General features: G+C 44.8%; 2 protein-coding genes across 2 annotated transcripts; both read right to left on the bottom strand.

Moving 5' to 3' along the window:
* Positions 1–5666: 5666 nt before the first annotated feature.
* On the bottom strand, positions 5667–6194 carry FGFBP3 (fibroblast growth factor binding protein 3). Its single transcript, XM_035544676.1, has one exon. It carries the CDS (start codon positions 6192–6194, stop codon positions 5667–5669), a length of 528 nt encoding a protein of 175 aa, XP_035400569.1.
* A 15514-nt stretch (positions 6195–21708) lies between these two features.
* On the bottom strand, positions 21709–23459 carry LOC118247023 (D(1)-like dopamine receptor). The gene has a single exon (XM_035544688.1). The coding sequence runs from the start codon at positions 23457–23459 to the stop codon at positions 22089–22091; it is 1371 nt and encodes a 456-aa protein (XP_035400581.1). The 3' UTR covers positions 21709–22088.
* Positions 23460–27729: the final 4270 nt, after the last annotated feature.

Genomic DNA, 27729 nt, shown 5'->3' with positions numbered 1-27729 from the left:
AAGATTTAAGATTCCCTTATCAAACTTGCTTGCACTTGAATGGTTGGTTTGTTTGGTTTTGTTTGTTTGTTTGTTTGTTTTGGTACTCTGCCTTATTCTTCTTTGTCAACGATTACTTTTAAATTCCACCACAAATCTCCAAAGACACAGCCTCCTTCTGCAGGATCCCCCCAGAACAGGTTGGTCTTAACCCCTGGTAGAAAATGTCAGTGCCAAGTCATCAGATGCGTCACCTTAGCCCAAAACACTGGCCTCATCTCCTTTTCCAAAACCCAGTTTCTCACAAATAACCGCAATAACTAAGACTTCTCCAGCCTAGCTGAAGCCTCGGTTTAACCAGGGTCTGGATGAGGAAGGCAGACACATCTCCACACAGAGCGATCAGGGCCTCTAGCGCTGGAGGCCACAGGCAGCGTTGAGGGGGTGCCGAAGGCGGGGCTGGGCCATGCTGTGCCTGCCTGCCATGCTGGTGGTGACAGGCCTGCCAGGCCTGTGGACACTGGAGCATACAGCATTAAGCTACCTTGTGGGAAGGACCTTTGTGGCCTTACTGAGTTGCCATGAGCATATTTTAAGTCAAAGTGTTGTGGGTGCCGAGCAGTGTGGCAGTGGCCTGCAACACCACTGTCTGGTGAGAGCTGCAGTGTGAATTAATGTTTTTTTTTTTTTTCAGGCATCCTCTTGGCTGCAGACATCTCAGCTGCCACAGCAAATGCTGTGCTCCTGAGGCAGTAGCTGCTAGGTACACTTTCGCATGGTCACACATGTAAATAATATCATCTTGCTCCTCAGGTACACCTCTCTGGTCCATCCTCCTGCTCTTTTCTGAAAATTAGGCATTTTCCACACCAAAGTGCCCAACACGGAAACATGGAAAGGGTAATTCCAGCTGTGTTAGCTGTGTACCAGAACAAAGGAGCAAGCTGACCAAAGTTTGGGGCCTACAACCCAGGGCCCTCATGGGAGCAGTCGCCACAGGGCTGGCTGCTGTCTGGAGCCAGGCACCACGTCTCCAGGCAATGGCCGCCGGCAGCCCCCAGCTTTATCCGAGCTTTCATGGCCACCAAAGCTTCTGGGTGAAGCGCTCTGTGGCTCAGCCACTTCAAGGATTTTTTCCAAGTGACCTCCATAGACTGCTTCCCTCAGCACCATGCTGGTGGTGGCAGCCACAAAGTGCCACCGCCATAGCATTGTCCTTTGCTTGCTGATACTGAGGCACCACAACCTCGTGGCCTGTCAGCACTCCTCATCTGGCTTGGCGTCTTTGAAATGGTTTGGGAAGAAGTGGGCAGGAGCATCAACAAAGCTCTGGACAGTTTCTGCAGGTCCTAAGTATGTGGCAAATGAGAAGGAGACAAAGAAAAGTAACTTGCAGAGTCAATGTTGGCAAGGCAGATGTGGGCAAGAGGGCCCAGTTGCCACACTGCGGTAACTGGTACACTAGGGATACACAGAAGCCAGTGCCTGTCAAGTCAAAATTGTAAGTATTTGAAATATGCATCTGACAGCTCAGTAACATTAAGGACAGTGTAGCATCTTATATTTGCAATATGTACACTATATATTGCAGTATATTGTCATGCATTGGCTTGTTTCAGTTTTCCTTTATAAACCAAGGACAGATGGATGGATGGTACTTCAAAACAAGAGCTAGTGTTGTCCATAGGGCAGAGCACATTTGCCACCTTTGCTTTTGTGGATTTTGGACTGTTCTCCCACCTCAGTCTAGACTTAACTCACAGGTGTCAAACTAACTTACAGAAATGGAAATGTTTTAAAACAATCAACAACCACGGTGAGCCCTAAAGTAGCTGTTGCTGTGAATATCACCACTATGCAGAACATTCGCAGATTCCTGTTCTTAGTTCAGCTCTATTCAGTTATTGAAGAAAGATTAATTTCATTTCCTGATCTTGTGATGTCACTTTATAGGAGGGATTGTTGCAAACAGGAAGACAGCTTACTGTCTGCTAGAGTAACATCTTGTAGTTGTCCCTTCAAAATAAGAAAGTGGTGAAAGAAATATTGTTAGCTTGCTATTTAATAAGCTCAAGGGTTTTGTATGTGTAAAAATCATAAGTAAAGCCAGCTGCACTAAAAATATGCCCAGATTCAGCATCATGATTTTTCTCCAAAGGAAAATCAAGCAGCAGTATTGTCAGCTCTTTAAATCTGTTTGGAATTCTAGACACTGGGATATTTGTTTGTATGGTCTCATGAATGGATGATGAACTGTGAATTCAAACTGTTTGCCACCTCTACAGAGCAGCCAAAGGAAAGAAAACAATTTTGACTGTGTACAATATAGGACAAAGCTGATTTTTTTTTTTATCCCTGAAAGCTTGCGAAGAGTTAGAGCCCCCAAAATTCAAAATCCAGAAGCTAAAAACTCAAATGATTCATTATTTTTAAAGATAGCTCATTCTGTTCCTTGACAAACAGATCTATTATCCTGTTAGATTCAGCTGGCAACACCCTTGTAATGATAACACAACCAGCAGCGGCATGTGGGGAAGGTGCCCTCTCGTTAATGATGCCTGAAACCACCTGCCTCTGGGGGGGGAGAGCTTATAAAGCCTGTAGGGCAGGCGGTTAGGGTTTGCTCCTTGTAGCCTGATCGGGCTGGTCCTTCTTGCTGCAGGTACTGGGCAGCTATGGAGTGCTGAAGAGAGAAGGATGAGATGACAGGAGGAGCCATCCAAGCAGGGAATGAGTTGGAGGATTGGTGATAGACTCCTACAGCTGCAATGGGAGAGCAGAGGTAAGACTGGCTGCAGGGTGGAAGCCTGGGTAGATTTGGGTGTCTGAATTAGATTGGGGGTGTGTGTTTGTGTGTGACAAGCATGTGATGAAGCTGTCCCAGGGCTGGAAAGGAACAGAATCACTTGGAGATTAAGATCTTGGCTACAGTTTCTTTCTGTGTTTCCTTGGATTAACTGATGGTGTCAGCTGTCACCTTACCATGGGAGAGGATGAAAACACTGTGCTAGGAGGTGAAGAGCCAGTTTCCCGCTTAAAAACAAATGTGAGGCTCAGACTGGTTTTCTAGCCTTTAGTGTCTCTAATACCCAAAGTACAAAAGCTCAGTATTTGTTGCCATTCAACTCTGGGCATTGATGTTATTAACCATAGTAGATGCAATGAATATGGTCTCCTGAGTTGTTACGATCTCATTATTTGGTGAGGCTGCAGGAAAGACTTTGTGCTCTTTTGCAGAGTAGGGGGAATAATGTGGTAAAACTCTGAGAGAGGGATCCTCTTCTTTCTCCTCCCTCTAGGGTAAAATAGCATTATTTGTTCAGAAATCCTGATTGGGATTTTGTAAAAGTAGTGTGATGTGGATAATTAGATCAGTTGTCATGGTGTTCCACCTTTGCATCTGACAGTATGAAGCCCAAGCTCTAAAGGCACTGCACAAAACTGCTGTGCCAATGCCATGGAGGTAAAAGAAAGCTGTGTGTTATTGCAAGATACCACGTGATGCTATGGCCAACAGCCTGTTATATGGCTGTTTGTGTGTTATGTACATGAAGGAAAAGTGAATTGTAATTAAAAAAAAAAATAAAACTTTGTGCACGTCATGCATTGACAGTCAACCTGTTGCATAATACTGCTGAGCATTCAAGCTACTTGCTGTAAAGGAGAACGCCTCAGCACCAAGAGCTGTGTACAACTGCCTGGTCCTCTTGTGGAAGCAACTGGACAGATCCTTTTTGCCTCCTTTTGGCCTCCTCATGGCCATCCCTGAAGCCACATAGCCTGCAAGTGATCCCAGTCATGGGCAGGCACTTTGGGCTGTGTAGGACCACAGATGCCTAAATGCCTGGGGGGACAGTCTGAGGGCTGGTTTGCAGAGCAGGGTGTGCTGGTGGCTGCTCTCCTAAAGTGTTCACCAGTGCTGTGACCACACTCAGGTGTATCTGTGGCACTTGGTATTTGAAGCAGGTCTCGGGGCTGCAAGCTTGGGATTCAACACTAATACTGCTGCTCTGTTAAACATGGAGATTAATGGTGCAAAAGAAGGGCTAAAGGATAGACTGCTGAGGCATGTGTGCTTACAGAGCTACTACATGAGCAGGAGTTCTGTTTTGGTCCTTTTCTTAGCATCCTACCCTTTCCATGTGGCTTTCTTCAAGCACGGTAAGTTGTAGATTGGGTGTGTTTAGATGTTATATGAAGTGGCCATGTTTAGGACAAGTAAAAAGTAGCGCTCATTGAATAACCTTTTTTGAACATTCTGTAATACAGACTAAAATATAATTTCAAAACCAATATTAAATGTCTCTAGGCAGTATTTCATCAGCCTCAAGTCTAATTGAATGCTTGTGTTGTGAATTTACATCAAGGAAAATGTTACTTGTTATCTTCCCAGCTTTTGAGCACCTAAATTGTGAAGGCCATAAGTCAGAAACTGTTTCTCTTGTCAGGGTTAAGTTCCATTTAAATTTGTTAAAATTCTGCCTTGGCTCGTATGTCTGTAGATTGCTGTGCTCACCTGGAACAACTCTGTCCTAGCAAAACTTGTCATCAACTTAGCAGTGAATGTCAAATTTTTGCAACACATTATCATTTTTTCTGTATGAAAAAGTAAAACTCTATAATCCAAAAACTCTGTAATCCAGCATGGTAAATAATGTTGCCATAGAAATGTATATTACATGCCTAAACACTCGTTCATTTGTAATGCTAGAGTTTTGACAGAGGTGTTTCCCTGAGGCAGAGAGCTGGTCACAGTGACTGCTAGTCTTGTAAAAAATACTGTTGGCTGCTGCTTCTAACCCAACTGCTGTCCTAGGAGATGCTTCAGGTTGGAAGGTGCTTCTTGAGGTGACTGCTCCTTTGAGCCTTGTTTGAAAGGGACTGGGTTTTATTTTTGACACTGCACGGTGTGCTTCATCCACAGCTTGTGTTTGTGTAACTGCTAGGGACTTGATGTTCGATCATGGGTGAGCAGACCACAAGTGCTCAGCTGCTGCTGGGATATTGCTCCTTTGTGCTCGGCCTGCTGATGCACTCTGTGTCCAAAACCTATTTCAAAGCAACCCCTATTTCAGAATGCTGTGTAATGCAGAAGCAATGTGAGAACAGCATTTCCCTCTTAAGTGGGAATGTTGCTTTGGCCATAGCTCATTAGCTAGGTAAAATATCACTGATTTTCAAGACAGTTTGTGTGAAACTCATCTGCTTCTCAGTCTCTTCACAGCTGTTTCCTCACCTAACCATTCATGTTCACATTTGATCTTTGCCTTCATCTACTCCGTGGAAACAGGATCAGTCTAGCTTAACCCGTGAAATTTAGGTGAGGAAGCTTTCCTAGGACTCCTCACTTTAGTCTTTGCGCTTCATTTTGATGTAAATGTCTGGTTTTCTAGTTGGTAAATTTCAGTGCAACTTGAACCTGTTACAGAAATTGTTCTGTGGGGAGGGAGCAGCTCTTCTAGTGGCAATTTAATTCGGGAAATGTTGATGTCCTAAGCCGCATGGACTGTCCCTGGCTGCCCTCATCTCCTCAGGCGCTCGGCTGGTGGGTGCCCCTCAGCACCAGCAGGCACTGCAGGGCTCCGGGGAGAAAAGAGGCGAGCTTCGAGAGTGGTACAAAAAAGTCAGCGCTTTATTGGGGGAGGAAAAAAAAGCCAAAGGGCGGGGAGAGGCGGGCAGGTGGCGGCTCAGCCCTGCCAGAAGCCGACGAAGAAGCTGCAGAGCGAGTGCCACCGCTGGGCGCAGTAGGTCTCCGCCAGGCGCTCGGGGGGCTCGGCGGAGGCCGGGGCCGGCGGCGTGGGGCCGGGGCCGTGGCCGTGGCCGGGCAGCAGCAGCCGCAGCTGGGCCTCGGGGGGAGCCCGGCCGGGGCCGCAGAGGCGGGGGCCGAGCGGGGCGCCCTCGGCGCAGGGGCGGCGGCGGCGGCGCAGGTGGGCCAGGACCTGGCGCCAGTAGCGGCGGCTGCGGGCGCCGTAGGCGGGGCAGCGGCGGGGCTCCCCCCGGTACACGCAGCTCCGCGCCGCCCCGCCGCCCGCCGGCGGCCGGCAGCTCAGCCGCAGCTCGCTGGCCCCCGCCGCCCAGCGCAGCTCCCACTGGCAGCGGTGCCGCTCCGGCGTGGAGAAGCGCCCCGTCTGCGCCGCCTCGCCCGGCCCGCCGCCCGCCGCCCCCAGCGCGGCCAGCAGGGCCAGCGGCGCCAGCAGCGCCAGGGGCTGCCGCATCTCCTCGGCGCCGCGGGAGCCTCCTCCGGTGCCTGTGGGAAGGCAAAGCCAGCTCCGCACGAAGCCGCCGCTGCCCTTCGGCCCCCGCCCCGCTGCCCCCCTCCCTTCCTCCCTCCCCGGGTTTCCCCGCTGCCCCCCTCCGCCCCCCCGCCGCAACTCACGGTGCGCGGCCGGCTGCCTGCAGGTGCCCGGCCCCGGCGTGTGCGGCGGTGGGGCCGGCCCGGGGCTTATCAACGGCCGGGGGCTGCCCCCAGCGACGCCCCTCCCCGGTGTGGGGCACGACGCTGGGTGTTCCTCACCCCGGCCGCCGCCCGCGGTGCGCTCCGTGCCCCGACGGCACCGGAGGGAGGGGGGGGTCCCTGCCGTCCCCCCGCCTTGTTCGGGGAAGCCGCACACGGAACCGGCTCGGGGGGAGCGGGGGAACCGGCCCGGCACCGGTGGCTCTGCCGGCAGCCTCGCTCCGGAAAGGGACTTTGTTTTTTTTCCTTTGGAGTTCGTGGGGTTAGAATCGGGGTAAAGAGAAAAGGGTTCTCACTTCCGAAGGAAAATATCGGTGTGAGTAATCTTGGGATGGTTGCTTTTTCTTTAATGTGGAGGCAGGATTCTAATGGGGGCATGCCAGGAGGTTGAAGATAACGTCTCTGCCTAGAGCTTGGTGTTACCGCACGGTTAGGGATGCAAGATCGGCCACCACTTTTAGCAACCTCTGGCCGGAATTAAGCTCTTAAAGTCCCCATGTGCTTAGGTTTCTGGGTGATGTACCCTTCGCATCCGCTCCATACTCCGATTTCCCATTCGACCCCCTCCCTAACATCGAGACGAGCCCGCAGCCCGCCAGCAGCTTCCCGCTGTCGGCAAAGAGCTCGGCCCTGCTCGGCGCCGCACGCCGGGGATGCTCCCTGCCTAGGGCACTTGCAAGACGGCTTCAGGCTGCAAGCTCGTGGAAGGATCACTGCTGACCGCACACAGACCCACGCATCCCCGTGTATGTCGGCGTGGCGATATGTCGCGCCGCGACAGCACCGCGGCCGTCCCGGAGCAGGCAGAGCTGCGGGGGGAGCCCGGCCCCGTCCCGGCGGTGCCCGCAGCCCCGGGACAGCTCCTGCGGCCCGAGGGGGACGCCCAGCGGCACGGCCCGGCACCGGTTGGCAGAGCAAAAGGCTAAAACGTGCGGGGAGGTACTTGTTACTGTAATGAAGACTCTCTGGGAGAGGGACGCCTGCTTTAGGCTTTATTCCTGTCACCTCTCCTTTACGGTGACTTCTTTAAAGATCCCCCACGGTTTCAGTAGGTATCCTTTGGAGAGACATCTGTGGCTACAGACACAAAGTAGTGGGTGCTTAGGTGCAGGCATTCAGACATCGGTTCTCACACACATTTCTGTTCTAAATCCTCATGTGGCTGCAGCTGTGATTTAATCAGCATTTTAGGTTACGTTAAGTGTGGCTCCCTCCCTGTTTCCCCTCAGCCACCCATTGCTGCCCATGTCTCTGCAAGGCACCAGCTCTTGTAGTCTTATCCAAGGGTGCTTTGGTTTGCCTCCAAGTCTGGCTCGTGGGGCAGCTGCCCTGATGGGTCAGAGCAAGGGCCTGATCAGGAGCAGCAACTTTCCCCCAAACACCCCGAAATAATGCGTTTTCAGGGGGTTTTCAGGGGCACCAGAACCACTCTTGTCTTTCCTGATGAACCTCTCCTGTTTCGAGCGACTACTCAACTACTTTACAGTAGGATTCAATGAGGGCAGGGGGAGACTGATATTGACTCATTTATCTTTTGTCTTTAGGCCTTTAAAAGGAAAGATTTTCTGCAGAGTCTGAAAACAGCTGTGAAATTTTCAGATCTCACATTTCCTAGATGCATTTAATACTTAAAGTAAGGGGATGTTACTTTCCCTATTTAGTTGTTTTGGGGTGGGAAATGGCAGAGGGAGAGGGTCACGAGAAGGAAATAGAGCCTGGGCAGCAAGCCATAGGAGAGGGTGTATGACCAAGAATCTCAAGTAGAAACCAGTATCTCCTGTCCAGGAGTTAAGTACGTAACTACTTCTGAAGGACAAGGCTGAGCTGACTGTTAGCTGTGTGTGGCTCTCAGCTCGGTATGCTGGATCATGTAAATCCCGTTCATGGGTGCTGAGGACTTCCCATGTCTGCAGGAGGGATCTTGGCATCTAATCTAGGGATGTGGAAGCACCACAATGAAGTGCATTGTGACTTGTAAGACCCTCTGTGGCTCCAGTGAGCATAAGGCACATCATGTGCCTTAGCTTATTAGTCCACCAAACGTCGGTGTTGCGTTCAGATTAAGGTCTGGCCACCTGTAATTGCTATATACTACTACACCGAGCTCCTAGTCCACTTCCCGCATTCTTATTCACATTTGTGCAACGTGAAATGGAGTTGCCTGTTTGAGATCACTTAAGGCAGGTTTCCTTAAGCTTATCACATTTGGAGGGAAATATTACTGTGTTTTAATGAATGTTTTACTGGTGCATTTTGTTTTCAGGAAAGTGGATGGTATAAAGAATGGTGATGATTCATCAGCCTAAATTGTTCTAAATATACAATATTAACATAGCTGTACTTAACCTACTTGTCCGAGCTATCCATTTTCGATATTTTTTCTACTGGCTCAAGAGAATAAAGTCGTGTTTAATGTGGTAATAAACATTGGCTACAGGCAGGTAGACTGGTCTTCTCAATTACCTGGTTCTGTTCAGGGCAAGCCAAGCTCTGAATGGTATAAAAGATAAGAAATGGTGGCTGAAGAGCCATGAAGAGACAGATTTCTCAATTTCTTCATGAAGAAATCCTAGAATGTGGTGTTGCCCCCAGTTCGTTTGTCTGAACAAAGGTGTTTCATGTTTCTACCATCTTTTGTCTCTCACTCCCTGCAGGTCTTTTCACAAGCTGGTCTGAGTCATTCATATGGAGTTCTCCAGTGCTTTGTTTTTTCACAGTGGAGTTCAGGAAATCTTTGTGGTTTGTTGTTCCTGGTAGTGCTTCCATTGCTGCATAGCAGTTGGTTTGCTCTTTGCATCCTGTATATTCCTTCCTTGCTTTGACAAACATTCTACTCAGACTCGTTGTCATACTTTTGATAAGAGATATAACTACATTACAATTTTTCTAAGCGTGTAATTTTTCTCATTATAGCCCTATTTCATGTTTTTTTATCTGTCTTTGAGGATGCTTCTTTTTTCAGTTATGTGAAAGTTATCATGCTTACTGTAAGTTTCCCTCTCCAAAAAAGTGAAGAAGTTTTTGTTTTTCAAATGTATGTTTCCTACCTTCATTCTTCATTCCACAGTTAGTGGACTGACCCATGCATTGGCAATGCCCCTTGTTGAGCGCAGCATGAGGTCTGCTAAAGTACCTCTACTGCCCCAGACTTTCAGCTGATCAAAAATTGAAGTCTTGTGTAAGGCTGAGCTTCAGCTTTGCCTTTTCCATTATTTAAGTTGGTTCAGAGTAAATCAGTTTGCCTATTAATAGTGAAGGAAATCACAGAAATAATTGATTTCTACTACTGTTTAACAGAGGGCCTCGTTAGATTACCAAAAAAGAACATTTTTTCCAAAAGAACTTACAGCTGGTCGTTCTTCTATTCGTTTAAAGAAGAAAATTTATTCCTTGTTGTTGTAGCAACATACAGACCTACACTGCAAGTCAAAAACTTATACAAGTGCTATAGAATAAAAAATAGCTTCCTTCTTAAATTGACTTTTACAATTTATTTTGGAAAGAAAATCATTGGATGTTTCTAGAAAAATCAAGTGTTTGTTTTAACTTAAGAAATATATATGGAGACTGTGAAAGATGCCAAAGAAACAGTGTGGTGGAGATGACCACCATGCTATGAAAAAGTATGTATTTCATCATTTGAGGAGAGTTCAAGAATGAAAAGGGGGGACGAAGAGCTAAAATGATGCAGGACATCAGCCAATAAAAAGTCCACACAGACTATTTGTATCAGGTGGTGTGTGAGAGCATTTTTATTCAAGAAGCAGCAGGCACAACATGAGGACAGCAGCAGAAGGCCGTTAGTGTAAAACCCGGTACTGCAACACGAACTCCCAATTTTCCGTATGGGAAAGGAAATACGTTGTACAGATCACTGAGAAAACTTAGAGGGGTGGTATCTTTTTTTTTGTGAAATACGAGCAATTTTAACATTACAAAAATGTGAGGGTTTCATTAACAAAATGTGGTTGCAGAGCTTTTCAAAAAGGAAGCTAAAATTATAATTAGACAAATAAGTTTTAACTGGAAGACTGATTTCTTAAATAGATTAAGTATTTTATGCTTACAGTAGATAACTTCAAAACCATTATTTGCAATACAATTTTAAAAACTTGACTACTAGAACAAAAGGTGTGATGTACAAGGTTCCAGTTAAAATTCCAGAAAACCTAAATGGCAAATAAATGAAACACAACAAACTGACTTGGCAGAGTTAATTTTATTTAAATGAAGAGTAGAAATAGTCTATTTTTCCAAAGAAAAATTTAACATAGATAACATTGTCATCACAGTATAGTACAACAGCTGAAACTGGAGTAAGCTCAGACGTTTGGTTTATTCAGAGCTCAATCTTTTTACTGAACTGCTGAAAATCTGAAGGCTGGAGACTGGTTTTCCATGATGTGAGCTGATATGAAGGCTATTACAAGGAAGAGTGAATGTCAAGAGAATTATGGAAGATGTCGTGCATCTAAAAGATGGGGGGTTCTGCCCTTTCCACCTCCAAGAAAAAAACAACCAAGCACCCAACCACCTTGACTGTAGAATGGTGTGTTGTTTTGATGTTTATCTTGTGGTTTTACCTAAAGATCTGAAGCAGTGGGATAATGCTGGTATATTATATGCTAGCAAAAAATGAAGTTGGCCCTGTCCTATAAATTAGTGATTTTTATGGAGCAGGAATACACAGGCTATATAAGTCCATGTATACTCTGTCAACCTATGATTCATTGCTCTTGTTTTACAAAATTAAAACAGTTTGATATTGTGTTTAATAGAACTATAATATGCATAAGAATTAAAAACAAAACAAAACAAAACATACCTCTAACAAGGAAACATCAAGGAAAGACTTGTGGTTAAAAGGAGAAGAACCCACTGCACACTGCTCAGCTGTTTTTTTTTATGTTCTTGCTGGTGCTTTTGCCTTGATGTTACATCGGCCACTGTTTCTGAAAGAGTATTTTCCAGTTTGATACAAATGTGTGTCCTGTTTGCTAAGTGTTTGCTTCAAGAATAGTTTGTAAAATATTTTTCCTTGGTTCTGGAGCAATATGCCATGTCTTTTTCTTTCTTACTACACCTGATATCCCTTGCCAAGAGTGGGTCTTCTGCCTCTGAAATCTTGTAGGCTAAGCCAGAATGCAATGTTGGTGAGGAAAAACTGTTTTGCTGAAGCCATACTACAGCTGAGCCTAGGAGACGACAATGAGCATTTCCTGAAATGCCTATATTTTTTTTTGGAGGCCCACCTAGCTACACAGAATATTTCTTTTCAACTATTGCTGTGGGTGTAAAAGGCTTAATAGTGGGAGCTGTTGAAATGGAGGACTTTCTGGGTTATGATAGCACAGCTGTTCTCTCTTTTAAGCTCTTAAAAAGCTTTAGACTGAAGGCTGGCAGCACACCAAGGAGACATTATCAGTCTGGTGCTACTGTAATTCGTAGCTTGGAAGCACAGGGTAATGGACTACATGATGTGCTTGCTTAGAGTGAAAATATGGTTATTAATTACCATTATCAATTTATTAGCAAAATTTAGCTTGACAGCACTAATATTCTGCTATTAATCCAAAACATAAGAGACAAATATCTAATTACTGGTTTGCTGTATTGAACCCCAGCTCTGTTAGATATCTGCCTCCCTCTGTTAACAAATGCGTACCAAGAACATTTTCCATGATAATGCCTCTGGTGACTATATTACTAATTCAGTCATTAGTAAACTCCCTATGCTGTTGTTATATGCATTTATTTAAATTACTTTAGAAAACTGATAGTTCTTTGCACTTTGATTTGTATTTTATTTCCCAGAATCTACATGGAATATTAGATACTTTTCAGACTGATCATCAAATAAAAGACAAATCCAGTTCTGCATAGGTAGTAAATATTACTTCCTGTTGTATTTTTTCTAGTATGATTTCTAACTGATTAATTCAGCTTTACCAACAGCAAAAATGTCAACAAGTGTGCAAAACCGGATTATATTGTCCCGTGTTTCTATCCTGTATCACTGTTTTTCCCTTCAGCTAGTCAGAGTCTCGGGAGTTTCTCATCCTGAAGTAGGTATCTTCACTTCATTCAATAAATCACTCTAGACACCATTTGATTGTTTGGCCTAGATCTCCCCTGACAACTGACCTACAAGTAGATACCTCTTTATTATAGACGTAGAACACCAATTGAGATGAATCCTTCTCTTAGTGATCTCCAAAGTCTTTGTATCAAACCCTTCAGTGTCATCCATGTGCTGCTTAGATTTCGTAAAGGTGAAGTCAGGTGAGTATAACTTGATCTGTGTCAAGATGCTACGTAGCTAATGGGTAGCGTCACTTCTGGGTTTCCCATTTCTGCAGACAACCACACCTTTAATCTGATGTGGCTTCTAGTGAGAACTGTAAAATTCCTGATTCACCATTAGGAATTGATGTATTCACCAGCTAGTCCTCAGATTGGTCACGCTTGGGATGAAGTAAAATCCTGGGAGTTATCTACTTTGCCAGAAGCCTAGGATACCAAGAGAGCAATTTCTCAGATGAGTGAGAGCTTCATCTCTGGGTGCTGCATTTAAACTAGTAGTGCTTCAGTGATGTTGGCTGAGACTGTCGGCCGGTAGCAGCTGAGAATGTGGTTCATGCTGTAAGAAAATGGCAAGTCCTTAAAGTGCCTTTTGAAAAGGCTAGGTGATTTGTTGTTGTTCTTTTCAAAGTTTTTCAAGTATAACCTTTCTGCTGACTGGATGACATGCAAGTCCCAGTGTAAGAATAACAACACTTTTAAAATTAGTTTTCAAACAATGTGAGTCTGAAATTCCTTCTCCAATTATTTGTGTAAGTAAAGCTTGGATGTCCTGGGGAAAAGAATACAAGGAGGAGAAAACTGTTAAGGAAGCATTTTTTTCACAGAAAGCTATAAATATTCACAGGTAGCATGTCGTTCTCTCACAAGTGATGTGGTACTGAAACTGTCAATGGGCAAGTCAACTACTTTAGTGGTAAAATCAAGCTCCTCAAAAAAAATCTTACTAAATAGTACTGACTTTTTTATCCCTGATGTGGAAAGGTCCTTTAGGAACAGAAATGTTGCAACCCCTTTAGAGTTTCTTAAAAGCCAGACTGACTGCTCAATTCTCACCATATTTTCAAAGTTAAAGTCAGAACCAAAATCAAATCAAAGTGTAGCTGTCACCTTTCTTAGAGTGGAGAGGTGATATTAAATATAAGTATGATTAACATCCAGTGAAAACAAAGTTGAAGAAAATGCCAGAGCCAAGCCTGGGAAAGCCAGTGTTCTGGTGAAAACGAAGCCGAGTGATCCATCGTGGCACCTGCATGGTTGAAATTTAGATAACGATAGTCAAAGGCATCTTGCTTGAATGCTAGGTAATCACCTCGTTGATCATTCAGATGCTGTACTTTTATTCATTATCCCTTGCTTGAATCATTATGAAAGTTATTTTTTGTGGCAGAGAAGATATTAAAGTAAATCTGGATCTGTCTACAAAACATATGCTTAAAAGAAAATTTAATGTCTATTAGGAAAGCGCTGGAAGTCTTTCCATCTGTGCCAAATGGCAGAAATACACTGCTTGAATCACTGCGGAAGCCATTCTTTCTCTGCCTGCAGACACCAGTCAGAGCACAGAAGTGCGTGTCAGACCCATGGGCACGTCCCAGCCCCAGCTGCTCTACCAGTCCCATCTACCAGCTCAGGAGTCTGAGCAGTTACTGGTCTGATGCAGGCTGGCCACAGCACCAAGGCAGATGCATTAAAAAAAAAAAATTAATTTGCAGATATTGCCCTACTTTGGAAAATGATTTTGAGTAATGGTAAGCAGCAGAATGGAACAAGAAAAGGGTGAAGGATGAAGAACCAGTTTGTATTCTTTGCCTGCACTGTGAGCATTTCTGCAATTTCCCTATCCAGAAGACTCGTCAAAAGCTATTAATGTAGAATAGAGCTGAAGCAAAGTTTCTATACTCTTCAGATTTTTGTCTTTTATTAAGATGTTTTCACTTAATTGCCTTCGTTTATACCAAAGCAAAATGATTTAATCATATCATTTAAGCTTCCCTGTTGTGAAAGTTCTACCTCTGTATATTGCAATACCTTTGTAACAATGGGTTCTGGTGTCTTAGTGGCACAGAAATAGATTTTATTGCCTTGTGCCAAGCTTCTAAAGATATGTCACAAACACAAAGCTGTACAGAAGGATGATAAAATGCTGTCTGTGGGGATGAAATCTGTCATTGTTCTTCCTCAAATAATTTTTAAACAGTACAGAGCACAAACACACTGTCCACCAGTGACCTTTGTTGATTTGAAACTTGCTATTCTGAAAGTGCTTACCTAATCTAGAGCCTGGTCTTTAGAACTCACACTGTCAGGGTATTTCAATGCCACTGGAAAATAGTGCATGTACTGTGACACCTCCAGTCCCACCCAAATCATCTCGCCTTTGCTGATCATCTGGAAGAAAAGATAGCAGCGAGAAATGAAACACTTTGGAATTAGATCTCTTTCTAGTGAGGTAATAAATTAGGAAGGGATTTTCTGCTGCAGCAATACAAAGCTTCCAGCTGTAGCTCTGCAAACTTACGATGTCCTAAATATTAATTTGGTGAATGTTATTTTCTTCTGGTTGTGGGTCTATTCTTTGTGCAGTCTTCCGTATTGAGCATTAAAAGTCACTTATGATTAAAGGCTGTTTCAGCATCAAGGCTGATAGGTGATATGTATGAAATGCCAGGTCTTGGGTGTCACATCCCTGAACTTCCACAGGTGTGCAGCTCTCACGCACTCCAAGTACAGTTCCTGTCTTGGGACCGTTAGAGCTTTTCTTGTACGGGATTTGCTGGAGAACGAGGATCACTGCTGGCTGCGGAAGTGAATCAGCAAGTATGGCCGCAAGTGACGTGCGCCAGGCTGCAGCAAGGCCAGTCTTGTTCTGCAGGAGAGTGCTCATGTCCTGCCCGTGAACTGTTCCAGAGCTTTCTTCTCAGCTCTGACATACATGTGGCACGTGTCTTGTGGCTCTTAGCCATAGGTGTGACTTGTGTGTTAAGGGGACTGGCCACCGGGATGCTACCGGTGTTCTTCAGTTGTGTGATTGCTCGGTTGCTGAAACCACCACGATGAGCATTAGGGAGCATCTTCATGGGGGATTTGCCAGAGATCAATTTGCTTGCATGTGGTGAATTAGGGTAGTTTTGTTGACAGCATTTAAATGGTGTGATGCTTTTTTCTTTCAACACCTGCTTAAATACAATTCTTATTCACAGGTTTTGGATGAAGGAGTTATTTGTCACAGCCAGAGGATTCAAATTTTAGTGGAATAGCTGTAAAGAAGATGCCAGGGTAACTTTCATTCAAGAACTGGCACAAAACTGTCACAGCATACCTTTTGGGGAGTAGCTGCGAGAAAAGCAAGAAAACAAATCCACCAAAACATTACTAGGAGCTATCACTCATGAAAGGCAATGCAAGCCCTTCTTTGAATTCTTCTTGGGCTGTGGATCAGGATATGTCTATTGCTTTTCACTATCTAGCAGTAATTTTACCCCAGAAAATCAGATATACTTTTTGTTAATCACAGAAGTCATCAGGAATGTAGTTTCACACCTGAGCAAATCCAACTGAGTTTAGTTCCTGTTCACAGGGAAAGCCACCGCAAGATTTGAACAGTGCACATAAAACTGCATTCAGTTAGTTCAGATCTAAATACGAAAGGAGTAAGATAGTTTTGTGTTCTCACTGAGGGCAGGCACAAAGATAAACTGAACTGGCTAAAAATGTATGAAAATTTGAACTGCAAAAAAATTCTCTGAAAATTATCTTTAAAGAAAAAGGGGAACCTAGCAACAGCTTCTGCAAATTTTAAAAAATGAAACGTCTGCTCACTACCTAAACTAAAATAAAACTGGCTCAAGATGGATTTTTGTTCTTCTAGTTGAAGATAAACCTGCTGATTTCAGTACAGATATTCATGTGGAGAAAGCTGATTTTTACAAAAACACGTTTTCTCCAGTCTCTTTATTCACTTTACACTATGCACTTATAAAGATCCTGCATACCTGTCCACGTTTCATTTAATGTTGTAGTTCCACTGATAGGCATTTATTTTATATAGATAATTCGCATTGAAAATGTGAAATCTGGGTATAGGCCAGGTTCACTGGGTTTTCTGTAATGTCTTGAATGATAGTAGACAAGGATTGGGGAGGGATAACAAATAACTGGAGTATTTTTAAAGCTCAATAAATTAGGAAAAACATCTGTCTTTTAGTGTCTTTGTACCTGATATTTCTTTGGTGTAAATTTAAGAGAAATAAAATCTTGAGGGGTAGCCACTACCCAGGGGGTATGTCCTGCTGCATGTCCCTTAGCCGGAGGAAAGGTGAGAGGATTCAGAAAATTGAATCAAATTATAACAGTGGGGTAGATGGAGTTGGGACCTTTGTGGTGGGAGTCATGCAATTGTAGGGATGAAACCACTTATGTACATCAGAGTCCAAGCAGATGGTGCTTAAGACCTGGAAAGCCACTTCAGCATGCCCCCTCCCCCCAAGTTGAGGAAAAAGCAGTTTATGAAAAATACATTTTTTCACTTTTTTTTAACTGAGAAATACTCAGCTGATTGAAATGTACTTAATATGGTGTGTGTAGGTGCAGCATCTGAAATCCGACACAGGAGACATGATTTTGGCAAAAGCAAAACAACAGATGCTTGTGACAAGCGGGTTGTATAACAGATTTCTCTTTTGCAACCTAGGTCAGCTGTTTTTCACTAAAATTGAAGTTTAACTGAAATGTTTAGTATTAGATAAAATATATATTTATATACAATTGAGGTATTATCTTGGCTTCCTTTACATTGATATTTCCACTGAATTCAGCATTTGTTAAAGTTACAGCTAATTATAAACTTGTAGACAATAATTAATATTTTACTTACACCAACTCTATATAATAGCTGCTAAACCAGAGCTATTTGTCCTTTTTTCATTTGTACAGATATTTAGAGGAACTTTCTAAGGACAGGTGCAATATTTATTCTGTATTCAACTCAGCAAAACAACGGCAATTAAGGAAGAAATGAAAGGAGGAGGTGGAGGGAAGACTAATTTTGGAAAAACATCTCCTCCAATAGCTTGGAAATACTTTTTGCAATATGTTAAGGCTAATATAACTGTCACAGCCTTCTGTGGAGCACCCTTCATGAAACCTTCATGAAAACATCCAAGTGGAAAAAATTGAAAAGCTCATATAAATATCAATCTGAATATGTGACTCTACAGTTTTTTGCTGTATGAAGTGGCTGCTTAGACTTTAGATGGTGGAATCGTGTCTTATTTTGGTGGTGGTTTCCTTTTGATTTTCTGTTGTCCTGCTTTGCTTGTTATCCAACAATGTAGCAATGTGCTGTGGGAAGTTAGAGCTGGACACCCTCTCCTTCTGCAATATCTGCGCTTCTGTGTGCATTTGGGAAGGAGAAAGGTGATAGGTAAGAGGAAGGATTTTCCCTACAGTTTGGATGTATGGGTAGACCTCTAATCAGGGTAGATGAGGGATGCTGGGAGGGAGATCTGCTCTTCTCAAGCTTTGCATTTTAAGATTTTGCTAATGAGGCATTTCTTTGAGACTATTTTTCTGTTGTTAAGGTGTGAATTGCAGCGATGCCCCAAGGCTGTGTTCTCTCATGCCAGCTGCCGCATGGTTTTTCAGTCCCTTCTAGCTCCTGGAGCTGGTGTGCGTAGAGGCAGTGCTGCAGCTGGGACACACTTCTTAGTCAATGACAATCTCAAAGTTCGTGCATAATGCAAAATAGTGCTACAAAAATGAGATGACAGGCAAACAGATAAGCTATAAAAACAACACAAATGTAAGCATAATGTCAAGTGTGTGCACGTGTTGTAGTTAATCGTTTAAAAGCATTGCTTTGAAAACAAAAATAAACTTTGTCTCAATATGGTGTTCAAGTGCATCTTTCCTGTGAGCTCCTGCTAGCACTGCAGAGGTGCTGGGTGTAACTGGAGGCACTGGCTCGGTCTTAGAAGCAGCACTGTGATGGCTGGTTACTGGACCGTCACCTGGCACCTCTGCCATGCAGGGGTGTGGGAACCAGCCTTGGTCTTCCCTCAGAAGAGTCTTCATCCTCTTCCTGCTGGGTCCTCTCCAGACCCAGAGAGCTCTGCCCTGGGGCTTAAGTTTCCTTTCCCTTGAAGAACATGGTTTTCTTTTTAGCCTAGTTTCAAAGACTCTGCCTCTGTTTACCCTCATGATTACCTCTTAAACTCAATGAGCAGTTCAGAGAAATTTGACAGTAGGGAGAAGGTCTCTGCTGGATACACATCTCTACAGCCACCCAAGCAGGCTACACAGACATTATCTCTGTTTCTCATGTGCAATGTGGCAGTGAGGAAGAAAGGCTGCAGGGTAGGCTTTTAATTGACCCTAAGGAGTTAGTATTCATCTCAGTTGGGTGACAAAGAAGTAGGAGCTTCCAGGAGATGGTGTTGGTTAAAGCCCTGCAATGTATACTTCACTGAACTGGAACATGTTTTGATCACAATGTTTAGACATTGGCTGATAACAATGTTTAGATAAGGTATTTGTCAGGTTGGACTGTTTTGACACCAAGGATATTTAAAAGCTACTTTTTAGGTCGTTGTGACGTTAATGGTATTGTAAATGTGGAACTGCAAGGCAGGGAACTGAACTGCTTTCAATCAGGAAAATACCTCATATTATGGTGAACACACATAAAGGAGGATGTATTGATCTGAGTTACAAAAATGCGTTTGAGGAATAGCTCTGTGCAGATGTCCCTAAAATAATAATGTCCCTAGAATAACACCTTCGCTATTTGTGACTTGCTTTGTCCTGCTAAGCCAAGGAAGTTGTGGCCCAGAAATAGATAGCAAAGTCCTGCCAAAGTTTTGCTTCGGATGGTGCTTCTTTTGAGGGACGGCAGTGGTGTAAGTTGGAAATAATTCTGTTTCTTTATTTCTGCTGAAGTAAACCTTTGGCATTTTGTAATAATTTTAATACACCTCATCAGACTTGAGCCTAACAATATTAGTTGAATCTTGCCCAACCTAACTCAGCAGCTTGCCCTGTCATGAGAAAAATGTCAGAACTCACAGTCCATCACTAAAACAATATCCTAGGAACACAAGTCTTGCTGATTTACTGTTCACAGAGCTACTTGGTCTGTAGTAATGTTCAAGAGCCTTCCCAGTTTAGGAAAAAAATGCACACAACATCAATATTTACATCCTATTAAATCAACAGCAGAAGATGCAGCCCGAAGGACTATGCGGTGTGGCTTTCATATGAAGTACCTGCAGTAATATGCCACTTAAAATGAGTATAAACTGTTGATAATATGCAATTTCTGAAATTTATTACAGCCTTGAGAGCTACACTGCATTTACTATGACAGTTCTTACAGTTGTAAAATGTTGTAATGTATATCTGCACATCAATAATGACCATTATGAATTGAGTACAAATCTTTCCAGCATCACTTACAAAGAGCAATTTAAAATTTTCATTTTAAAAAGCTTCTGTAAGGCCAGATTTTTTTCTTAAGCCAATATCCGTTCATTTTCAGGTACAATCTGACCTGCTGGTGAACTTTAAATATAGCCACAAGAACTGATACGAATAGCTTTTTCAATTCTAAACACAAATATAGTTTCACGATTCAAAGCTAAGGGGGCATTTCTGATTAATCCTAAGAAAAAGTTACTCATATATTCACTGCTTAGTTTCTGCAGCCCATTTGGTTAAACTTTAATATATTTTACATTTTAAATACTTAAAAGTTAAATTTTCATCAGTATACGTATTAAGTCTAAGAGTCTTCCTAAGCCAGACAGGCCCCATATCCAGGGCAAACCCTGTGAGTAGGTAAACTTAGGGAGTAGGTTAAAAAAAAAAAAAAGCTCCTTTTGAATAATAATTTGTGTGTCCTTGACTGCCAAAGACTGCCTGCCTGCAAGAATAAAGATGTTTCTGGGCAGGGAGAGCTAAGTGAAGGACGCAGTGAGCTGAAGCTCTTGCAGCAGGGACAGAAGAGTAGCAGGCACAGAGGGAGCTGTGCTTCAGCATGGTGTTTTATCAGGTGTGCCAGGACCTCCCCAGGATGGGGTTTAATGAGATGAGAAGTCATACAGCTCCAGGACATAATTTTGTGGTTTTGGAGGAGATAAAAGAGGCTGATGCCCTTACAACATAATGTTTTGGTTGTGTAAGAAGGAAGAAATGTAGGAAGGAAAATGGACGTGTAGAACGCGTCCATGGGCTTAAGAGCTACACACAACTTAAATTCATAGGGGCAGGAGAAGGATCACTAGATGGAGAGTTTGGTTTTTCAGCATGGATCACCCTTCTGAAAGATATCAGCTGTGCTATATATGAGACTGAATGTCCCAGATAGCTTTCTAGTGTAAGCTTTCCTGATGCCTCTTTCTGGACAGCTGCATCTTCATCTTCTGTAGATGAACCAAGGTCAACCAACTCCATCATAGGTGACAGAAAAATGGGGTAATGCTGATTAGTGGAGCATGGCATGAAATGGTCAGCAGCTGAGCTGATAAGTGATGGACAGAGAAGTGAAGAACAGTGAATGGCTGCCATATTCCCTTACCATCTGCTGAACCCTTTTACACATTTAGAAATTAAGTTCCACCTGTGTTTTCCCTCCTGTAAGCCATTCACCACCCATTTGTTCTGCCTCTTGTTCATGTTCACAAGTAGTGAATGCATTCAGAGAGGTGACCTGGTCACTTTCTATGCTAGGGACCAGGTTACTTTCTGGAAGGACTGGCCGCCTGAACTAGTAGGAGAAAGGCGGGATTGCAGCCATCTCAGTTGGCAGCAGCTTATATCGCTTTGGACCTGCGGTGTTAGTTCTCAAACGCTGCACTGCTTAGCTACTGCTGTAACTTCAGCCTAATGCAGTAACGCATCTAACAACTGGACGTGAAGAACCTAGGTCAATATCAGTAAGCGCTGATACCAGAGTTAGACACCTGAAACTGTTTGGGGACCTTCATAAAAGCATCTTGATTTTTCCAGGGTTTTGAGCAGTCTTTGCACTCAGCATAAGATGATGTTTTTATTGAGCGATTTTTATTAGTCTAAACACAGATTCAGATATGTAAATACAGACATCCAGCTTTGAAGTAAACACAGAAATAAAACCAAACACAACTTTCAGACCTATATGATGTGAAACCATGGGGGTGGGAGGAGAGCTGCTTTTAGAAATGCAGCTAAATCTAAGTTTTCTCAGTAAATTCATATTATAGAGCCTCATCAGTTGTTTTTATTTTGATCTAATTATCTCACAATTCTTAATAAATATCACAAGTTTGATAAAAGAGTAGGGCAAACGAATGTATAGGAAATGTCTGCCTACTATTAAAAATAGTAAGGGGTGAAGGTAGCAGTGGAAAGAGGTTAATATGCAGTTGCTATACACTTGTGGAATGGACTCAATATGCCTGTCACCCCTCTGGGGTAAGAGCATGAACATCCCTCTGGCGTGACGTTTTTTTGTTGGGGGACGGGTGCACCTTACATGGAGGCAGAGCGAATTCCCCCTGTGGGATGGCTCTGCATGGGTGAGACATGCAGCTGCTTATCATCCCTCTGGAACAGGATGACAAGGTCCCTCGCGTCCACCAAGCCCCGTAAAGGGGGTAATAGTTTCCAGGGATAGCTCTGCCCCACAATCCAATCGCAAAATAGCTGGCATATGATGACACTTAGGGCTGCTGCCAGGGGCAGCCTTTGTCTGAGGAGTCCCAGGCTGCTTCTCCGCAGGCAGCTCCTCGCTGCTGTCCTCCCCCCGGAGGCTTACAGCGTGGGGCACAGGCTGCACCCAGGCAGTGACAGCAGTGGGCGGCACTGATGATGAGGCGGCTCCTTCCTTCTGGCAGGTGGTGTCATGGTGATAGGAAACCAGCTCGTTGCTGAAGTTGACCCTCTCCACGGTGGACCTACGTGTGCCACAGCAGAAGCACCTGCAGCCCAGCAGGTTGCTGAAAGCCCGCCTGAAGTCTGCGTTGAAAGCATAGATCACTGGGTTCACTGAGGAGTTGGCCCAGCCGAACCACACAAAGATGTTGAAGGTGGTTTGGCCAACGCAGGCTGACTGCCCTTCGCCGTCACTCTCCGGCTGGCAGAAAGGCAGCAGGCAGTTGAGCAGGAAGAAGGGCAGCCAGCAGCAAACGAAGACTCCCATTATGACAGAGAGGGTCTGCAGCACCTTGGTCTCCTTGCGTAGGGAGCTCCGCAGAGCGGAGGTGGGCTCCTTGCCGGGGGCTGGCCACTGCCCTCCTGCTCGCTCGAGGGTGGAGATGCGGCGGATCTGGGCCTGGGCGATCCGGTAGATCCTGGTGTAGGTGATGATCATGACAGCCACGGGGATGTAAAAGCTGACGAGGGAGGAGGTGATGGCGTAAGTGCGGTTCAGGCTGACCTCACAGCGCGGCGTCCCAGGCGGCTGGGAGCCCGGCTGCCTCCCGTCCTTGGCTTTGTGCCAGTGTAGCTGCACGGGGACGAAGGAGATGAGGACGGAGAGGGCCCAGGCCGTAGCTATCATGGCGCAGGCGAGGCGCTGCGTCATCCGCCGCTCGTAGCGAAAGGGGCTGGCGATGGCCCAGTACCGGTCCAGGCTGATGATGCACAGGTGGAGGATGGAGGCGGTGGAGCACATGATGTCGAAGGCCACCCAGGTGTCGCAGAAGCGGCTGCCAAAGAGCCAGGAGCCGCCGGCCACCTCGGTGACCGCCTTCCAGGGCATCACCAGGACGGCCACGCACAGGTCGGAGACGGCCAGCGACAGCACGAACCAGTTGGTGACCTTGGCGCGGAGGTGGCGGAACCGCAGCACAGCCAGGCACACCAGCGCGTTGCCCGCCAGCGTGCCCAGCACCAGGGCGCCCAGCAGGCACCCGCCCAGGGCCCGCAGCGCTCGCGGGCCGCCCCCCGCCGCCGCCGCGCTCGCCATGGGGGCGCTCCGCCGCCCGGGGGGGCATCGCCGGCCGCCCCCCGGCCCGGGCTACTCACCACGGCACGGCACGGCCCCGCCGGGCGAGCGGGGCGCTGCTCAGGGCCGGCGCCGGGCCCCCGGCGGCCGCCTGGCGCTGAGGGGGAGCCGCCGCTTCCCGCCCGCCGCCATGGGCGGGACGAGCGGCAACTTTCGGCCTCCGCCTGCCGGCGCCGTGCGGCCGCCCCCAGCCCGAGGGGCCGGGGCCGGGGGCAGCCGGGGGACGGTCCCGCAACGCCGTCGGAGCCCGGGTGTGAGGGAGATGAGGGGAGAGGAGCCGCGCTGCTCCGCCGCCTGCCCTCGGGCACCGCCGTCAGACGGTGGCGTCGTGCCCGCCCGTGCCCACGGTGCCATCGCGCCTGACAGGAGCCGTGCGAGCCGCCGCTTCGCAGCGTCCTGCCGGTTCGTTGCTGCTGCTGCTGGTTTTGTTTTAGGCTGAAACCCTGCGGACAGCGACCCGGGCACGGGAACCTCGGACATCGCTGGTTTGGATCTGCTCAGTCCTGGCTGCTCGTGCGTGCCCTCAGACACAGGCACCCAGGACCGGCACCTGGGTGTTTCAGCCCAAGGCGTTTTCAGGTCTATTTCAACAGCCTTCTGCTTGCTTTTACAATTATATAAGTGCTGTCATGTAAACGTGTCTTGCGTATGTTTACAGCCTACTTTAGAGAAAGTATCCTAATGGAAATAGGCTGTAATCCTTTATTCTGGAAGAATTTATTGAAATTGAAATACGGTAATCCTGTTAAGAGAATAAAAAAGAGATTGGGGTGTGAATCGAAAAGATCAACTCATGTAGTTACTTAACATGATAATCCTTGGAGATTTTCTTTTTTTTTTTTCTTTTGCCTCCAGATTAAAACTGCTTTATCCTCTAGTGTCAATATGAATAATTTCCAAGACAGAAAGCGTCTGATTTCCATTGTATTGTGAAGATATTCATGGTAATTAAAGGCTGGACCTTTTAAAACAAATTTGGAATAATAAAGCTGGCAGCTTATTCTGTAAAAATTAGCATATTTAGGATAAGATAGCTGGATTGTGTCAGTTCATAACAGATTGCTAACATTTGGTCGCGTTTTTGAAGATCCAAGGCACTTTGTGCCTTGGAGACCACAGTCGTCATAGTGCAGCCCGTTGTGTTATTTCTGCTGTTGCACTGGAAATTGGAATATGTTTCTGTGTTTGTTACTGTGTTTGTCTATAAGACAAACTCATAATTTAAAGAATTTATCTAGATAAATTTATCTCTGAAAAAAATATACACTTTTTAAAATTTACAATAGCTCTCAAAGTAGTGTAGGCTGTAAGACATGCGTGGGCTGCACACCTTGTCTTATTTGGAGCCATCTGCATTTCCATGTATGTGGATTTTACCAGCATCTGCAAGGCATAGTAGGTCTCTGACTTTCATTCCAATACTAAGGACTAAAGGTTTGTTTGTAAGAATTAGCTACACACCTGTTAATTTTACTCAATATGTTTACTCTTATTTAACAATCAGTAAAAATCAAAAAAACCCTGAAGACCAGAATATTGTAAAGAACTGTAAATGAGACAGTAGCTGGAATTAAGGCAACATGATACCAAGAAGTAAAGAGCAGTGCTTTCATATATTCAACAGACAGCAGCGCTACCGGGATCTGTAGCAGAAGGTAGTTAGCATTATAAAAACAACTGTGTTCGTTGTCTCTTTGTATGTCCAGTTTAGCATTCATAAATAGGGAAGTGAATGCAATCAGACTGTTTTGTGCGTGAATGTGTTTATGCAAGTGCCTTACCTCAACATTTTGAGGCTGACGTCAAATGTAACTGAGAAGTAGAGCTCTCAAAAAATTAATTTCCTATGATTGTAATTAAAGTAGGAATCTGGTTAGAAGTGAGAAATCCTACTAATATCCTCACTGGTAGAAGTCGTCTGCATGGACTAAACGCTTATTAAGCACAAGTGAATCCACACAAAGGGAGATGTTATGAATGCCCTGATCCTAAAGAAAACATCGACAGACGTGTTCATCTTCTTAGATACCAGGAGGCATCTGCAAGATGTAAATGCTTAAGAAACTGTACAGTGAGTCAGTGGCAAAGACAGGAATAGAAACATTGCCCTACTCATATCCTATATTGGGCATAGTGGAGCAGAGAGCAAGCTTATTGGAGAGAGAGGAAAAAGAGACAGTGAAAAACACAATGCTGTGTGAAAATGGGTGTGTGCAGTGTATTGAAAATGCTGGAGACTTGGTCTTTAAAGTGTGTAGATGTTTCATGCATTAAGCTTACTCAGGGCAGGATAAGAAGGGTCTGAGCAAAATGGTGTAGAAGATACTAACTGACTGGATAAACAGCCTCTTGTGACTCCAGAATATTTGCAAGCTCATTCCATCTGTGAAAAAATAAACTTAGCAGAGAACAAATGTAAAACATATTGCAATGCATATGAATGTATATAGTCCCTCTATATTGTACATTTTAAAAATGTCATCATATTGAAAAGCTGTCTGCCTCCAAGAATGGAAAGCAGGAAGTCTGGTCAGCGAGACCTTAGCAAGAAACCAAAACCGGTTGCCTTCTCCCTCTCCTTCCCTTCTCTTTCTCATACTTCTCCCTTGTGAAACTTTCTCATCCTAGACTGAGAGCTCACACATTTATAGCACACGTTATGATTAAGAGGAGATCTGATTCAGAACTTAAAATGAAGCCTTTCATAATATACTGTTGCTGCATTTGGAGCACAAGCCTCTGTGTAGGACCCCAGTGCTTCAGCTGGCTGGACAACTGAAGCGGGTGGAAACTGAGCACTCTGCCAGGCTGCGATGCCTCAGCCCAAGGCACGAGGTGTCCCCTGGGAGGACACCACAGCCCTCGCTGGCAGCAGCAGCCTCGAGCAGGTCAGTAACGTGTCCGTTTTCCAGTGCCAGTCGTTACTGCTTTGTCAAGTGAATGTAATACCAACAGCGGTCAGCTGAAGAGTTCGTTTAGTTTGGATACTTCGTCCAGAGGGGGGAGCACTATTATAACCAACTTCATGAAGCAGTATAATTAAATGGTACATGATTACACTTTGTAAAGCTGTATTAAGGTGTTGGCAGAATGATGCTCTGAATAAGTAAGTTGTCTTCCTTGCATTCTTAAAAACCATTGGCGGTGTTTGAATTACACTAAACTGGGTTTTGTGATTGCTTTTACAGCTACTGCTTGTGACTGTTACAGCTGTGCTTGTGATTTTAAATGTCTTGCAAGAAAATGTCACATAGCTTTGAAGGCAATAATGTAACATCTGAAACAAATATGATCATCTCTTACCTATCTATCCATCCACCTATTTGTTTTGTTCCATGTAGCTAAAGAATATATCCAATTCTGCACATAGTAGATATGATATGTACTTATATATGCGTGTGTGTGTACCTATCACCCTGCTTTAGATGTTTTATGCTTGCTTTCATTGCTATGTGAATTTTATGAGCTTGATCATATACTGAGACTGCCAATCTATTGGCATAGTGAATCCAGCATTTACCGTTGAAAGTAAATGATATTTTTGTTACAGAGATATGGATTAGCCATATAAATGATATTTTTGTTACAGAGATATGGATTAGCCGTATGATAGAATTGGAAGTCACTGAATAATTCATTGTTTTAGAAACTGTCTAGACAAGTTAAAGAAAGAATAACTAAATCAACAGCTAAGTATCAAAAGCATGCTTAGTCTACTCAGGCTTAATAGAAATAACTTGAATCCGTGATGTCCACGGATACAGAGTCCACTGTAGCTCTTCACATCATTTGAAGTTAGTAGAGTTCTTAGAGTGATTTCACTGAGAGCTGCTTAGTAATCAGCTCTTGAATTTGGAATACCTTTAAGGTTAAGTAAGGATAATAAAAGTGATGTACACCTAACTGAAATACTTTTCTGGGAGAAGTGCCTGTCTTCTCTCTCGGCTATATAGACCAGAGATGTCAAATTCACTTTTTGGAAAGGCCCTCCTAGCATCACCATCCACGATAGCTCATGAAAACCAGGCTGTGGTGATGCCGTGATGCTCTCATATGATCTAATCTGGAAGACAGTCCCTGTTCACCATGGAGATTTCCTGCATAAGGGTGTCAGACCAAGAAGCGGGAGAACAGGCAAGCGGCTCTTCCACAGCATTTGCTGGTATCACCATGCAGCGGGTACTCAGCAGTGAAGATGCCACCTCTTGCGCGTTTGGGCCACTCAGCAGCT

Source organism: Cygnus atratus, chromosome 7, assembly GCF_013377495.2.
Source record: "Cygnus atratus isolate AKBS03 ecotype Queensland, Australia chromosome 7, CAtr_DNAZoo_HiC_assembly, whole genome shotgun sequence".
Classification (NCBI taxonomy): domain Eukaryota; kingdom Metazoa; phylum Chordata; class Aves; order Anseriformes; family Anatidae; genus Cygnus; species Cygnus atratus.
Note: the sequence above shows the minus strand (reverse complement) of the source record. Positions and strands in the feature narration are given on the sequence as shown.